General features: G+C 39.0%; 1 protein-coding gene across 1 annotated transcript; it reads right to left on the bottom strand.

The window, feature by feature from the left end:
- Nucleotides 1–497: 497 nt before the first annotated feature.
- LOC139745178 (cyclin-Y-like protein 1) lies at nt 498–14,282 on the bottom strand. Its single transcript, XM_071655588.1, has 8 exons — nt 13,991–14,282; nt 8,699–8,767; nt 7,798–7,933; nt 7,236–7,323; nt 6,201–6,320; nt 3,094–3,260; nt 1,637–1,799; nt 498–651 (listed from the first exon to the last, which is right to left on the bottom strand). The coding sequence occupies exons 1-8, from the start codon at nt 14,166–14,168 to the stop codon at nt 529–531; spliced, it is 1,044 nt and encodes a 347-aa protein (XP_071511689.1). The 5' UTR covers nt 14,169–14,282; the 3' UTR covers nt 498–528.
- Between the last annotated feature and the right edge of the window lie 500 nt (nt 14,283–14,782).

The following is a 14,782-nucleotide window of genomic DNA, read 5'->3' as shown; positions in this document are numbered from 1 at the left end:
TGTATGTAGTGCTATTCTTGGTTTTGTTGAAATAGGGATGGGGTAGGAGAGTATTCTCATGGTTGGGATTACATCACTTCCGGTATAGCTGGAGTGAAGACAAACAGCTCGTCTGCAGAGTATATGTGCGCGGAGCTGGAGTGTGAATCCGTGTGCTGTTTAATGTAAATGCCTTGCATGCACAAGTATACAGTGTACGAATCTACGTGGTGATACACACGACACGGTGTTGGCGTTCAAATCATTGATCTACAATTCTTTTACATAATTCATCAACATTTCTTGTGGCTATCAGAAATGTTAAGAATTTCAGAGCTGATTATGGAAGAAAAGTAGATAATTTCATCTCAAAAGTATGCCAATCGTGCACTGATCATGGGTTTGTTTTCAATCCAGCTGCGGCTAAATACCAGGATGTCCGACCATGAGAATAGTGGGGAAGTGGGGGAGTGAGTGAAGGGGGGGGGGGGGGGGGGCTGGTGTGAAAAAGAGCGACTTGTCGGGCGCAGGGGTTTCTTGTGGCTTTCATCATGAGATGATTGCATTTGAGAATCGAGGCACGACTTGGATGCTGTCCGCACTCCGTGATCTCTTGAGGTTTGTCGGCGTTGGGAATTCTCGCGACTTTTCATCCGCTGTTTTTGAAAATACCTGAAAGATGGAACATATTCAAGAAAAAATATATATTCATAAAAAGACATCGCAAATCATACCATGTTTACACCATGAATGGGTATATTACCTATTCCTTTTTACAATTCTTGCACATAGAGGTGTCAGGTGACACAAACCCGCCAAACAACCAATCAAACAACTACTGAAGTGCAACTGCCATGTAAGTACCCAACATTTGACATCATATTAATCATATTACCATCGCACATTAAGTTATGGTTTACCACTCAACTGTCAAAAGATGAAATGGCGACAGTGCTAGACTCTTTTGTACAAGAGTTTAAATGGTTGCCAGATAACAGCCTTCTCTTATTGGCTGTTTGTTTCGAATGGTGGACTTTAACATACAGATAAGTTCTTCATATATTAATACTTCTGCTCTATTTTAGGTAAGGACCTGAAGGTAAGATTTTATCATACTCTATCGACCCCCGATTGGGAGTATGAGAGTCTCAACAAGAACATATTTACAATAATGAACATGTGTATAAAAAGAACATATTTACAATCATGAATACAAATGTTTGCATTGTGAATTCATTATTTCTTTAAAAAAACAAACTATTATAAACTAAAATATTGTTGTGCTTAGCACAATTACATTGTAAAATGCACTGGTTGTTTAACCACTCTGCCACTTCTAGTAGTTACATTCACTCTGATAATTGTATTATCATCAAGAAACCTGTCATCAATAAATGATTTAGAGAAGTTCAAAATTACTATTCACATGAATTTTCCAAGGTTTTTGAAGTCAAGAGTATTACTGGACTTGGGGAAATTCATCTATAAAGAAAACAACAATATTTGTCTTGTTAACTTGTTGTAGATAATATTTATTAATTTATTTATCAATTAGTACAGTATGTCACAAATCTGCATAAGTTCATGAGAGATAAACAGTTAATGGCAGCTCTAAGAAACAGAATGGTGGCAATCTGTGATCCTCCCTGGGTGTTACCTCTAGTTTGGTGGCGCGTTCTGTACTGAGTGGTTCAAGGGGAAAGGCAAGTTCATGGGAGTCGGCCAGCTCACGCAGGTCGAAGTAGTACTTAGCATAAACACTGGCCGGAACATTGATGTTGAACTGCAGAAGCTCAAGAAATTGCCTCTCCAGTTCATTCCTGCAAAGAATAGGAAAAGTGTTCCATGTCCAAACCATAGGGCAGCAATAACTTTTTGATCAATGCAGAGACTCCAACCTCAAGCAGTTTCTGACCTGGAGATTCTCCCGCCTGAAACCCCTAGCAAACGGGAGACTTCAACTTGATGTGCATGAAGCGCACATCATGAGTGCGAAGCACGAATTTCCTTGCGGCCCGGGTCCAGGGTCCGCTTAAGGGCCCTGGAAGCTCTAGGGTTCTAGATGCTCTTTCATGCTATCTAAGGCTTATTTTTCAACATACGGTGGTAGTAAGTCAGAAAGAATTTCAAGCGGGAGACACAGAGCCAGGGCGGGAGAAATTAAATCTCAAGCGGGAGAACGGGAGATTGTGCAAAAATGGGGTTTCGGCGGGAGATCTCCCGTCGAAAGCGGGAGATTGGGCAGCTTTATGCAATGAGTACAAAGGGTAGAAAGTTTTATGGTAACACTATGTGGTGCAGTAATTTCAAAGGTATGTTTTTAGAGGAAAGGTGAGTGGAGAAGGGGTATTCTTTTGGAGCAAATCAGTTTAGCACGAAACTTAAAATGGCAGCAAACATCAAAGAGGCAAGGCATGATAGAGGAAAGAAGAGTGGAAAGTTGAGGAAAGGAAATTCTTTGCTGTAAATCAGTTCTGAGCAGAACCAACATGGAGGAGGTGGAGAAAGCATACACAGTGTGGCAGAAAGTTATGGAGAAGCACTATGAAGAGTAGCCATGGAAAAGGATAGATATCTCCTCTCACCACTCACCTCTTAACTACTCTGAATTTTCAATCTCCATGGAACTAATATCCCTTCTTCTCCACTCTCCTTCTACCTATCCCTAACAGTTTCATAAAGGACTAAATATAAAAGCACAGAGTGCTACCATAAAACTCTCTTTCTACATACAGTTGAACAATGTTGGTCATTCCCCTGCTTGTCTACAAAAATGACTTCAGTTCCACAATTCGCAACAAGGGCCAACAAGCAAAGATTGAAATACATGAATATGCTGACTCGCAGGAAGAATATTCCGTCGTATAATCAACAGAGATATGCATTTCATTCTGTGCATGCATCCTGGGTTGTGTATTCTCTATCCAGGTTGATTCTAGTACCAGGGCAGTTCCTTACGAGCTGCTTTGAATCGATAATCATCAATTATGAACAATTTTTGGGAAAACTTAGGGAATAATTAGGCCTTCATATGAATCATTCTGTCCATTATCAAATTTCATTCAGGGAGCAAATATATTCCTGAGTGTTTCATTACAGCTGTGTGCTACTTACATGTCTTCCACTGTTAGTTCTCTCAGGATCTGACAGTAATCTACATTCCAGACCGCCTGGTCGTCCCACACCTTGGAAGCTAGGAGGATGGCGCCAAGAACCATTCGTTTCCAGTTGCCAGGGGTGATGTTGATCTCTGCATATGTTAATAACCTCTCAAGGTATACCTGGCAAGTTGACAAAGACATGAAAACGGTGGACATACCATGAACAGTACAGAATATATATCAGGCTTTTATAATTCATTGACCCTAACCCACTACCATCACCACTACCACAACAGCTACATGTATTACTACCACCACTACTACTACCACTCCACTACCACTATCAGTACCACTGCCACTACCATCACTACCACTACCAGTACTACTACAGCTACCACTACACTACCACCACCACTACTAACACTAAGACTACCACTACTACGTCCACTACTATTAAGATGACCACTACCACTATTACTACTGCTACTACATCTACTACTACCACTACTACTGCTGCTGCCATCACCACTATCAATGCAGGGCTTCTCAAAATACCATCAATGCGGGATTTTGCCAGATGAGATTCATGGGGAATAAAACCCCTCACCAGCTCTTACACCATTTCCTCAAAGACTAGGAACTAATACGATTAATTCTTATGACATCTTCAGGTTACCTCAGGGCATAAGCCTCTTCTGGAAGTGGAGGGGACGAACTTATCATGAATTCTAAACTTGGTTTTGTGTATCCCTAACACTATAAAACTGCAATGCTACACTTAAATAAGCCTGTTTCTCTTTCATCCTTAATAATACCACAGAAGTTCACACATTTGATTCCTTGCCAGGCACAAAAGTAGCTTCATGCAAGAACAACAAAAAAAAAAAGAAAAAAAGAAAGAAAGAAAAAGAAATACAATGCTCGCAAAAAAAACTGAGAAAGTATACTGTAAAACATGATATATTCGCGGCATGAAATTTTCGCGAATTGGAGCCGACGGCCTTTTTCGCGGCAAGAAATTTTCGCGAATTGCCTCTTGCGTTCAATGCATATAGTGTAGATAAGAAATTTCGCATGCATTTTAATTTCGCGAATCTTGGCGCTCACGAAATTCGCGAAATTAAAATGCACGCGAACATTTCTCGTTTTACAGTAAGCCTGTTTCTCTTTTAGGTCATCATGATGATGTCACAGAGGTTCACACATTGGATTCCTTGCCAGGTACAAAAGTAGCTTCACGCAAAAAAAAAGAAAGAAAGAAAAGGAAATACAATGCTCACAAAACTCTGAGAAAGTATAGATCCTAAACTGTGGTAGCTCTTTTTCTTTCTAAATTTTTTGTAAGCTGATGAGATGGACATTTATCATTCCATTACAGATGTAATGGAGAGAAAAAAGTTGGCAAAGACAATACAGGAAAAAAGGGAAAAGGAGGAAAAGCAAAAGTAATTTCTCAGAACCGATATCCTGTCAAATCGATGAAAATGTTTCAACAGGATGTGACTAATCTTCTGTTAAGGAAATGAAAGTGAAAGCTGCTTCTCATTTTATGCAGAGTGATAAATCAAAACACCAAATCACTAGTAATTGACAGTAAACACTTCAATAAAAACTTCAGGGGAAGTCAAGAGGAAAAGAAATGTATTCTACTCTCGCCTTCTGACCTTTCACATGAACAAATTATCATAACCAAAGTCATATTTCTTTATTTTTCCTCTCTTGATGAATACCAAACCCTTTTGTTTCTTACGCTACATGTGGAAATGTATTTTGTCTCACCATCTTTTTTGTGCATAGGTGCAGGGGGGTGTTTCATAAAGCTGTTCGTAAAGTTACGAACAACTTACAAGCGACTGGTGATCAGTTCTATGTGCTATACTTACCAGAATTTCCATAATTCAGCACAAGAACTGATCACCAGTCGCTCGTAAGTCGTTCGTAACTTTACGAACAGCTTTATGAAACACCCCCCAGCAGGTATGTGTATGTCTGCATTGTATGCATATCACCAAGCGTATTCACTTGTAACTTTCTGTAAGTGCTATGTTCAATAGTATAAAGGCAATATGACATCAAAACAATTATTTATTTATTCATTATTATTATCATCAAAAAAAATAAATAAATCTAGGATGCATATATTTCACTGTGCCTGTTTCATGTAATCAAAATTTTTCTCTGTACTATTGGCAATATTAGTCTGCAGATTCACTGTTATGCTCTTCTTTATTGGCAATAAAACCAAAATTGAATTGAATTGGGGAAAAAAAAAAAAAGATTTCAGAGAGGGGATCCTGCTCCATTAGTTTCAGAGCAGTTGAGGTAAAAGCTGTATCAACAGCATTGTACATGTTGTAGCTTGCTGTTCAACTGTCACATGAAAAGTCACTGACATTGACAGTTTAGTGCACCTTGAATGGGAATGTCTCTTACAATACTCCTTGCTGCACTTTGGTGCTCTGTTGTAAAAGGCTTTGTAGACCAGGAGAAGTTTGAAGGGGTTTGAATGTATAGTCAAACCTGTCTATAGCGGCCACCCAAGGGAGATGGAAAAAGTGGCTGTTATAGACAGGTGGCCGCTATAGACAGGTAATCCAACTTTGTGTGCATTGCTTACATGTACATGTATCATCGTTGTATCCGTAGATGTACATGTATGTATGTACGTATGCACACAACGCGCATGTATTTCATGCATTTAACCATGCCGGTGTATATGAAATTGTTATACCCTACACCCTATGTGTATCGTCGTGAAGAAAGCATAACACTAGTATATCATTATGACTGAATGAGGGATGAATGCAGCGGTGACGATCACTGAACGTTGCCCGCACGGCTGCAAAGCAGAAAAACAAGGCTGAATTATTGGCTCCGCTACGGCTCCATTGGGTTTTTGGCCACTATAGACAGATTTAAATCTACCGCGGGAAACAAAATTCATGGCCGCTGGCTGCGTTAGACAGGAGGCCGCTATACACAGGGTCTTTAACAGAGTTTTTCTCTCGGGGAGATTTTTCAGTGGCCGCTGTAGACAGGTGGTTGCTATAGACAGGTGGCCGCTAAGGCAGGTTTGATTGTAAATTCAATCAAGAATGAGACAATCCCAAAGCCACTTACTAGAGTTACTATTGCACATTCTGCGGTGAGCTGAGCTGCGTTGAATAGCATGCGGATGAACTTGTAGATGTGTCTGTGCTCCGGATTGTGTTTGTCGTAGTCGTCCGGAACCGGTGTTTTCTGGATGGGTGGATGAAGATGGGTAAACAACATCAGAAAGAAAATGAAAATTGGCAGTTGTATCACATCATAAATGCAAATGACCTGACCAGCAAGCTATTGTCTTGGACAAAGAGACCCAATCAGTACACAGGAACAGATACCTTACACGACAAAAAATTATTGCTGGTTTGTGTCCCTTACAATGTTCAGTGGTGACCAATGGTAGTCGCCCTTTTTTGTTTAATCAATCAAAGTCATTTTCCGTGTTATAGGCCAACCAGTAATGGCCGAGTCAATCTTTTAGTTATCAATACGAGATCAACACTGGAACTTTCAAGTTGGTTCTTGAGTTCCTGAGAAAGTCATAGAAAAACAGAAAGACACAAAATAGTAGACACCGCCAGCCAGAAATTTACTGAAGAGAGTTTGGCACAGAAAATTCACTTTTGCAAAGAATTGATCACTCCTTAAAGCAGGGTGCTACATAAGCACTTGCCTGATTGCCCGGGGCAAGTGAAAAATCAAATTTAAAAGTGTTTTTAAACAATGAAAACAAATGCTTGCCCAAATTGGGCAAGCAAAAAAGTTTTGAATGCATCATTTTGTCACTTATTCCCCCCAACAAACCACAAAGTCAACACACAGAAGCCCAATGATAATGGCTGTTTAGTGATGCAACACATCATTTCAGCAACTTTCCAACACCTACGTGAAGAAGCCCCAATGCATTTCTATGGCAACACTTGATCAGACCAAGTTTGTTGTGCTGTAATATTCAAATGATAGTGTTTTATTAACCCCTTGTTTTTGGGCAAGCAAAATTATTATTCGGGCAAGTGTTTCACAGCAAATTTGAAAATTTGCTTGCCAGATCGGGCAAGTGGTAAAATAAAGTTATGTAGCACCCTGTTATTCAAAGTGATTACTACTTACTGATAGTGGGTATCGCTTTTCATCAAATATGTCCATCTGTCGACTAGAGTCTCTGTTCTTTATGTGGTAGTATATTGCAAGTGATACACTGGAGTTGAAAGAAAGAAACATACAAGCACAATTAGCCACCAGTAGTTTTTTCTAACACTTTCATTTGACTAAAATCGAAAGAAATCATTTTTTCTGTTTCTCAGGATGAACAGTTTAGATTTTTTTAAAAAATCAAATAATATTCAAGTTACAAAAAAAATAAAATAGGCATAAATAATCTCATAAAAATGTTATGTTTGCACACAAAATATTAGAAACTATCATGTCAGTTTTAGATAGAGTCTGACAATCATTCTCAACATGATCCTCAGTGCTACAAACATGTCCATCTGGATTTCTTTATCATTGACAGTTTGCATTGTGGTTTTGACTGATGAGACACCATAATATGCTGTAGGTAGTCATGTTTTATTTACTAATCATATACACATAAATATTTTTTGCATTTCTTTTCCTCTGTGTGCACATATGTGTGTCTGTGCTATGCCAAGCTAAAAGCGGTGCTTCTTACCATCGTATTGTTGACTTGAGGTTCGGTTGTGACACTGTGCTGTCGTCGATGAATATCGTGGAACACGAACTGAACTTCTTACTGAGCGTGCTCAGTCTGTGGTCAGCGTAGTGATTTCTCCTCTCCTGGCTCACCTCTGGACATTGCATACAAAACAAAACAAAACAAAATTAACCTCACATCAACTTTAAAATACAACACTGTTCCATCTGTAGATTCACAAAGATTTCCATCTGTTATTAATACATTGCTTTCACGTAAGCATTCCCTCCACCTTATATCTTGTTTAATTGCAGTTGAAGGTAAGATCATACAAATACAACTGATCGTAACACCATTGTGTAAAGTATACACATTTGTACATATGCAAAGCTAGTGAACAATCCATTACATATTTCTGTTACACATCCCTTTAGAGTCAATTTGTGATTGTCTGATAGCATGAGACCACAAAAAAACCCAACAAAAACAAACAAACAAACACACACGCACAAACACACATGCTACAAACATACAACATAAAACAAAATATACTGTCAACACACACACACACACGCACACAAAACATTATTTGGGTACAAGAAAAAGCCATTCAAGAGGACAAAACTACACGGAGTTCACTTCTTGGTAAACACAAAATATGTGACCTGATACAACAAAAAAATCTGAAAAAGGATCCGATGAAACATTAGACTACAACATTATGCCAAAAACAGAAATTCAATGGTTTTGACCGATTTTGATGGTCTGACTTCAAACTCAATTCTCTCGGCTCAGCCGTCAGCGACTTTCGGATCCTTTTGTTGCGGCGGGTCACATTCAATATACCACTTTTGTAAGTTATTTCCCCTTGCACCATGTAGGGCAGAAAAGTTATAATCTCCTCCTCCAAGATACCTACCTAATGCTTCTGATTTCGTCAAAAAGATGGTGCTAGTCCTCGGGTGTACTGACGGATCTAGGGCATCCTCTGTGTCAATATAAAAACAACAAAAATATCGATTGCATAATCAAACTGACATCTAATGCTACAGGTGCACATCATACAAATATGAACTATTCTAGCCAGAAGAAACAAAACATATTATGTGAACATACACGTTGTACCTGCAGAAGAAGAAAAACATTAAATAGAATACAGGTTGCACATTACATTAATTTAAGCCAACACACTGACTTTTAAAAACTTGAATCAGTATAAAATGAATGCATTCCAGGAGTTGGCAAGAACCCCGATGGATGAGCCCTATAGTCTCAGTATCTTGTAAATACATGTATACTGTGGTACATACTCATATAATACTAATATTTACATCCTTATATCCACATATTTATAAGATTATATATTTCTATCTCTAGATATATTTACATATAATCAATATTGTACATTCATATCTTTATATCATATTTACCATCTAATCAGGAAAAGAAATCAATCCCTAGGTGTTGGATATTACTTAAAATATTGCTTTATATGTTCTCCCTCTTTGTACATAGAAGAAAAATCCATGTGTAGGTGCATGTCAATATCGAGTACAGATTACACTGAGACTACGAAGACCAATCACAGTGTATTGCTGGCATAGTGGACAGATCAAACATGGCCACCCAACAGAGAGTGCTCTCAGCAGAATGTGGACTCCTGTAGATATGTTGGATGGACAAGGAAGGGACTGAGGGAAACTGAAATAGGAGCAGCAGCAGCAGCAGCAGCAGCAAAGAGTCTGGGTGGGGTTGCTGGTCAACCGCTGGGGTTGAAAGATTACTCCCGCAGCAGACTGGTCGCAGCTAGGGCGCTGGACCAAAAATAGCACTGGACTACAGGTGAATAAAGGGGCAAATCACATTCAGATTACACATCAAGGAAGTGATTTAGACAGTGAGTGCATATAAGTGTGTTACTGAGTAACCAATCTAGAGATAGAGAAGAGAAAGAGGAAGAGAGAGGGCGGAAGGCAGAGGGACGGACTGTCAAAAGTTACAAGGAGTTAAGGAGTGGCATACATTAAAACTCAAGAAAATGCACAGCCAGAGCACAGGAGGAAGGTAAACCATGCCAATACAATGCATAAAATCTGAAGGAAAGGAGGAAACCTGCATTACTTGCATTCAATTAACAGAGTATTTAGGGGAGCTTGCTATTATGAACAGATAAAAAACAGTTTAAAGTCGTGGTGGTGGTTAAGTTTATTGAATGGATAAAACTTATTTGCAATGATGCACCTCATACAGCCTTCCCCTATCTGCGATCCCCATTGAATACCCAAATACTGTACACAGCAAAAATAGTGAGTCTAATTTTTTTATGAATAGGGACTTCCCAACAATTTTGTGAGTATTAAATTTGCAATTTTGGAATAAATTTTTCAGTGCTGAACTGAGATATGAATTGGGTATGCACATCACATTCGTGTCAGGAACAGCCGAGTTAATATTTGTTTGTATTTTTAAATTCGCCGAATAGCATGTGACTCCGGAGATTTGTGAAAATAAAACCTTGCAAAATATTTGGTGCACACAGCATACAGTGTACATGTACACACAAACATCATCACATGGGTACAAAAACAAGAAGTATCGAGAATCAGTGGCTGAGAAAACAGAATCAAGGCTCATCTTCTCGAACCTTGGTACTTTAAGGAATGGCAGACCTCCCAACCATTTTCTGACCAGAAAATACGGATGATTTGTCTCCAAAGTATACAAAAGAAAGAGCAGTTCCCATAGAAGTGTGTGATGAGATTATCAAGAAAAATAGGAAACTGCTATTGAAAAAAGAGCTGGGAATGCTCAAAATTCTGATTATTTCCTCCAAATTCAGAACGGTTGGGAGATCAGGAATGGGGGTAATGTTAAATGTCTTCTTCCTTTTCAACAGAACGACATTCCCTCTGCCCATCAAGATGCTGATTAGATACACTTGGAAGGTATCCCTGCGGACAATTGCAGAGGGCGAGGGCTGTTTTCGCAAATGAGAGCACTAATCAGCGACCCAACTGCCAGGGAGTTTCTCGGGGTTGTGAGCATTACGCTCCACCAGCCCTCCCTGATGGATCACGATATCCATGAGCAAACATTCCAAGAGTGCCTGTGTCATGAAACACTTCCCACCTTGGGGGGTGGGAGGGGGGGGGGGGGGGGTGGAGGGGTGTGGGAGGATGGGGGCGGGGCAAGGCAGCCAATAGACTTCATTCACTGGACTGTCCCACAAACATCACACTGTGCACAATGTTCTCATGATGAGCTGTAGGGTGGAGCGACTGGATGCCGCCTGTAAAGAATGCACAGACGCTCCATGAAAGTCTAATGTGAAATAAACAAAGCCCACAACAGTCTACATCACAGAATATACTTGCTGTACATGTAAGACACACGTCCACACACAAAACATTTGCACACTGCAAGTATCACTGCATATGAAAATCCCATGACTGTGGTGAAAATAGTGGCTATCATATCCTTACACATGTTGTTACCCCATTGAGAAGGTTTTTCTCTGTCTACTGAATTGGTTTGAACCACATCATATTTTACATGGCTTCCAGATAGATCTCAATGAAATCAGATACCCACTTACCTGTATGCCCCAAGGAGGTTTAAAAGCAATGGCGCAGCCTAATCTGGGTCTTAAATCTAGGCTCAAATGTTAACTATGTACATCTAAATGATGCATGCCCATTCTATGAGCTACAGTTTACTAACATTGGTACTGTGGAAAGCCTCCTTGATCTACATGTATCTTAATATGAATTAAAGATGACGTCCACAATGTTATAGTGGCTTTCTAATTACCTATCACATGATACAGCTGTACTGTATCTGGCTTTGATGCATTTGGGAATAATTCTGTATTCTGCAAAGCTTCTACAAATATTTCATTCTTTTTCATTTCACATCTCAGTTTTGTCAAAATACATGGTAGGTTGCCTTACAGTAAAGTTTACTCATCTGTACATGTGTGTGTGTGTGTGTGTTTGTGTGTGTGTGTGTGTGTGTGTGTGTGTGTGTGTGTATGTGTGTGTGAGGGGAGTAGATCTGAAAAAAAAAGGTGCTGTTGTCTGAGAGATGTCTTTATTGACTTAAAAATCTATTCACCAGATAAATAGGGAAACTTCCACTTTTTCACTGTTACATGTACCTCCACATCACATGATACACAACTGTAGTACACATAATGGAATACCCAGTATCATCAACTTGGCATTGGAGTATTAATAGGAACATTTACGTAGGTTTGAAAAGGCTATTGAACACTGTATTCAATGCATCAATATCAATACAATGTATCATAAAATTGTATAATTTCTTAAATGTACCATATTATGCCTGTACCTGTGGACAGTATAGCACACCTCAGAAATCTTTGTAAAGTTGATGTATACTTTAAAGCCTTGACTATTTCTCTTCATTCCTATCAAAGGGAAAATTGTAAACATGGTTTCCTTTTTTGCAGTTTTTCCTTTATAATTATATTAACAGTTTTACTTATCCATTTATTTATTTATTTATTTATTCCTTCACTGAACTTTTTTTTTTTTTGGGGGGGGGTTTCAATCCATCAAACATGTACATATGTACAATACATACACAATGATACACTGTAGAATGCAGATCCATCAAATCTCAAATCTCTGTAAAATCTATCAACCAAGGCACATGCCCAGTTTAAAAAAAATAAAAATAAATAATGGATATCTACTAGGTTGAGGCAGTCAACTCATGTCAATACTGCCCCTGAACAAAATCACCTTTTTACATGCTACAGTACAAATTCCAATCCTTTGGTTAAATTTGTACCTGTAATGTGCATTGATTTCATCCACCACTAACTGAGAGTACTAAATTTTTAACAAAACTACTGAATTTTTTACTAAACCTACATCACATGTAGCTTGATATTGAGAGCATGCATACAATGTACACTGTACCGGTATATGAAAACACAAATCTTGTGCATTTAATTAAAAAGTACAAATGTAATCAAAGAGCGACTTTTATCCGTAGAAATGTGAGCGTCAAATGCTGTGAAGAACATGCACAGTTGTAATGGAGCTCTGTGCCTTGCAATACTGCAGCAGGAGAAATACACACTGTGACACACTACTGTACACAGTTGTCTGTACAGAATGTTCCTTGAAACTGCTACATCATGCTCACTCGGCAGGCATTTGTGTCATAGTATGTGGCATAATGACCAGCTGCTCCCAGAGCAAACGTGTGTAATTAGCCGAAAGCTATTAAAACCAGAGGATGCAAACATGTATGACATCTAAAGGTGTGCTAATGTGGAGCAAAATGTGGGGGGGGGGGGGAAGTGGAGGGATATTGGTGCTGACTGATATGATATGAACAGGGATTTGTACACTGCCTCACACTCACAGCAACATTTTAATGGTATGTTGGAGGTAATTATTTTCCAATTTTGGGAATAGATTCACACCGATACACACATCACAGATGGTGAATTCATGTCGGGTAATACGCATTATATGCATTCCTGATACTGGTACATTGTACATTGTATATAATGGAACACTTCATCCTCATGAACATTTGCACACACACTCACACACATATTGTATTTTGTGTACTTCGGGAGAAAGATGTGAATCATTTGCGATGGCAGCAATTCATTGCTCATGACGCCATAATCTGACAAAGCGCAGTTTCTCGCAATACTTGTCCTTGCTACATAATTACATACATGCATTATTTCACATTTTTACACTGCATGGCTGCAGCACAGAAAATGGCTACAAGTACAGCTGTATTTCATTCCCACTGTGAACTGCTTGCAATGTGATACTTTATATATGAACTCACTATAAAAGATTACAAAAAATATAGAAGTGTACTGTCATTCGGACTCACCCAAATGAGGGCAAGTGTTCTCAAAGACAATTCCTATACACATTACTCTATTAAAGTTTGATACATCAGAACAAAGTTAACATTCATGAAATGCTAATATTTGGTATCCATTTATTTCACAGTGAATGTGAAACATTTAATACTTCATACACATACAACATGTACATATTGTACCTCTCTAAAGTCTTTGCTTGTTTTAAAAGCAGCATAGCACAATCATATGATCTGCCACTACCATTGTACCATGTATCACTGCTTAAAAAAAAGAAGAAGTGCAATTTGCAGGATGTGTGTAGTACGGAGACAGTCTGTAATGTTTTACCTTCAATGCCCTTTTCCCTGTCACTGATGTGTTGTAGGTTATTCACCCGCTCGTCTTGGTCCGGTTCTTGGGTGGCTGGCTCGTAGCGCTCGACGTCTTGTGGTGGCACCCTTCCCGGCCGCCTGGAGGGGTTCTTGTGGCAGGTCCTCAAACAGTTACAGGAGTGTTTGTTCCCCATTTCCAGGTACTACAGAGCACTGCCAATTAAAAAGGATCACAAGACGAACATGTACACATTCAGAGACTATACAGTAAAGGAACATGAATATTTCTGTTACGGGAAGTACGACTTACTAAATGTATTGCTTCCCTTTGAAATGGAACATATGCCCTGGTAGTTGAGCACTTTCAAAGGAAGTCAAACTATCCCATTGCGCATACCTGAGAAGACTGCAGGGACAGCTGTGAACAAGAAATTGGTAATGATTCTTTTCTGTACAACAACTACCGGTAACTGCATAGCATATAATAACGTCAATGGAAATTGAGATGCTGGTTCTAAGGAGGTACCACTATGGCTTCACTGCGTATCATATCCGTAGCTGTTCTGATTTACAATGTACCAAATTACCATGTAGGTGTACTTGCAATTTCCAAGTGGAATTTCACCACTATTAACATTCAACAGCAATCAAGCCTTTTATAAAAGGGCCAGTCAATATGTTTGGACGTTTGTTCAACATTTGGCACAGCTGCGAAAATTTAAAGGGGCCCTGAAATCCAAATGCATGTACACGTTGATTTTTTTTTTATTTGTGTTGTTTCTGTGATATTAATATGACTAACAAAAGA

Source organism: Diadema antillarum, unplaced genomic scaffold (assembly GCF_040938485.1).
Source record: "Diadema antillarum isolate AM-2024a unplaced genomic scaffold, OU_Dant_1.0 seq00001239_RagTag, whole genome shotgun sequence".
Lineage (NCBI taxonomy): Eukaryota > Metazoa > Echinodermata > Echinoidea > Diadematoida > Diadematidae > Diadema > Diadema antillarum.
This window is presented reverse-complemented; position numbering and strand designations above follow the sequence as displayed.

Coding starts and splice junctions, on each gene's coding strand:
- LOC139745178 (XM_071655588.1), bottom strand. CDS start 14,168: ATGGGGAACAAACACTCCTGTAACTGTTTGAGGACCTGCCACAAGAAC. Junction 3,261..6,200: donor AATGTGCAATAGTAACTCTA/GTAAGTGGCTTT, acceptor TCAACTTGCCAG/GTATACCTTGAGAGGTTATT. Junction 652..1,636: donor AACGCGCCACCAAACTAGAG/GTAACACCCAGG, acceptor TCCATCTTTCAG/GTATTTTCAAAAACAGCGGA.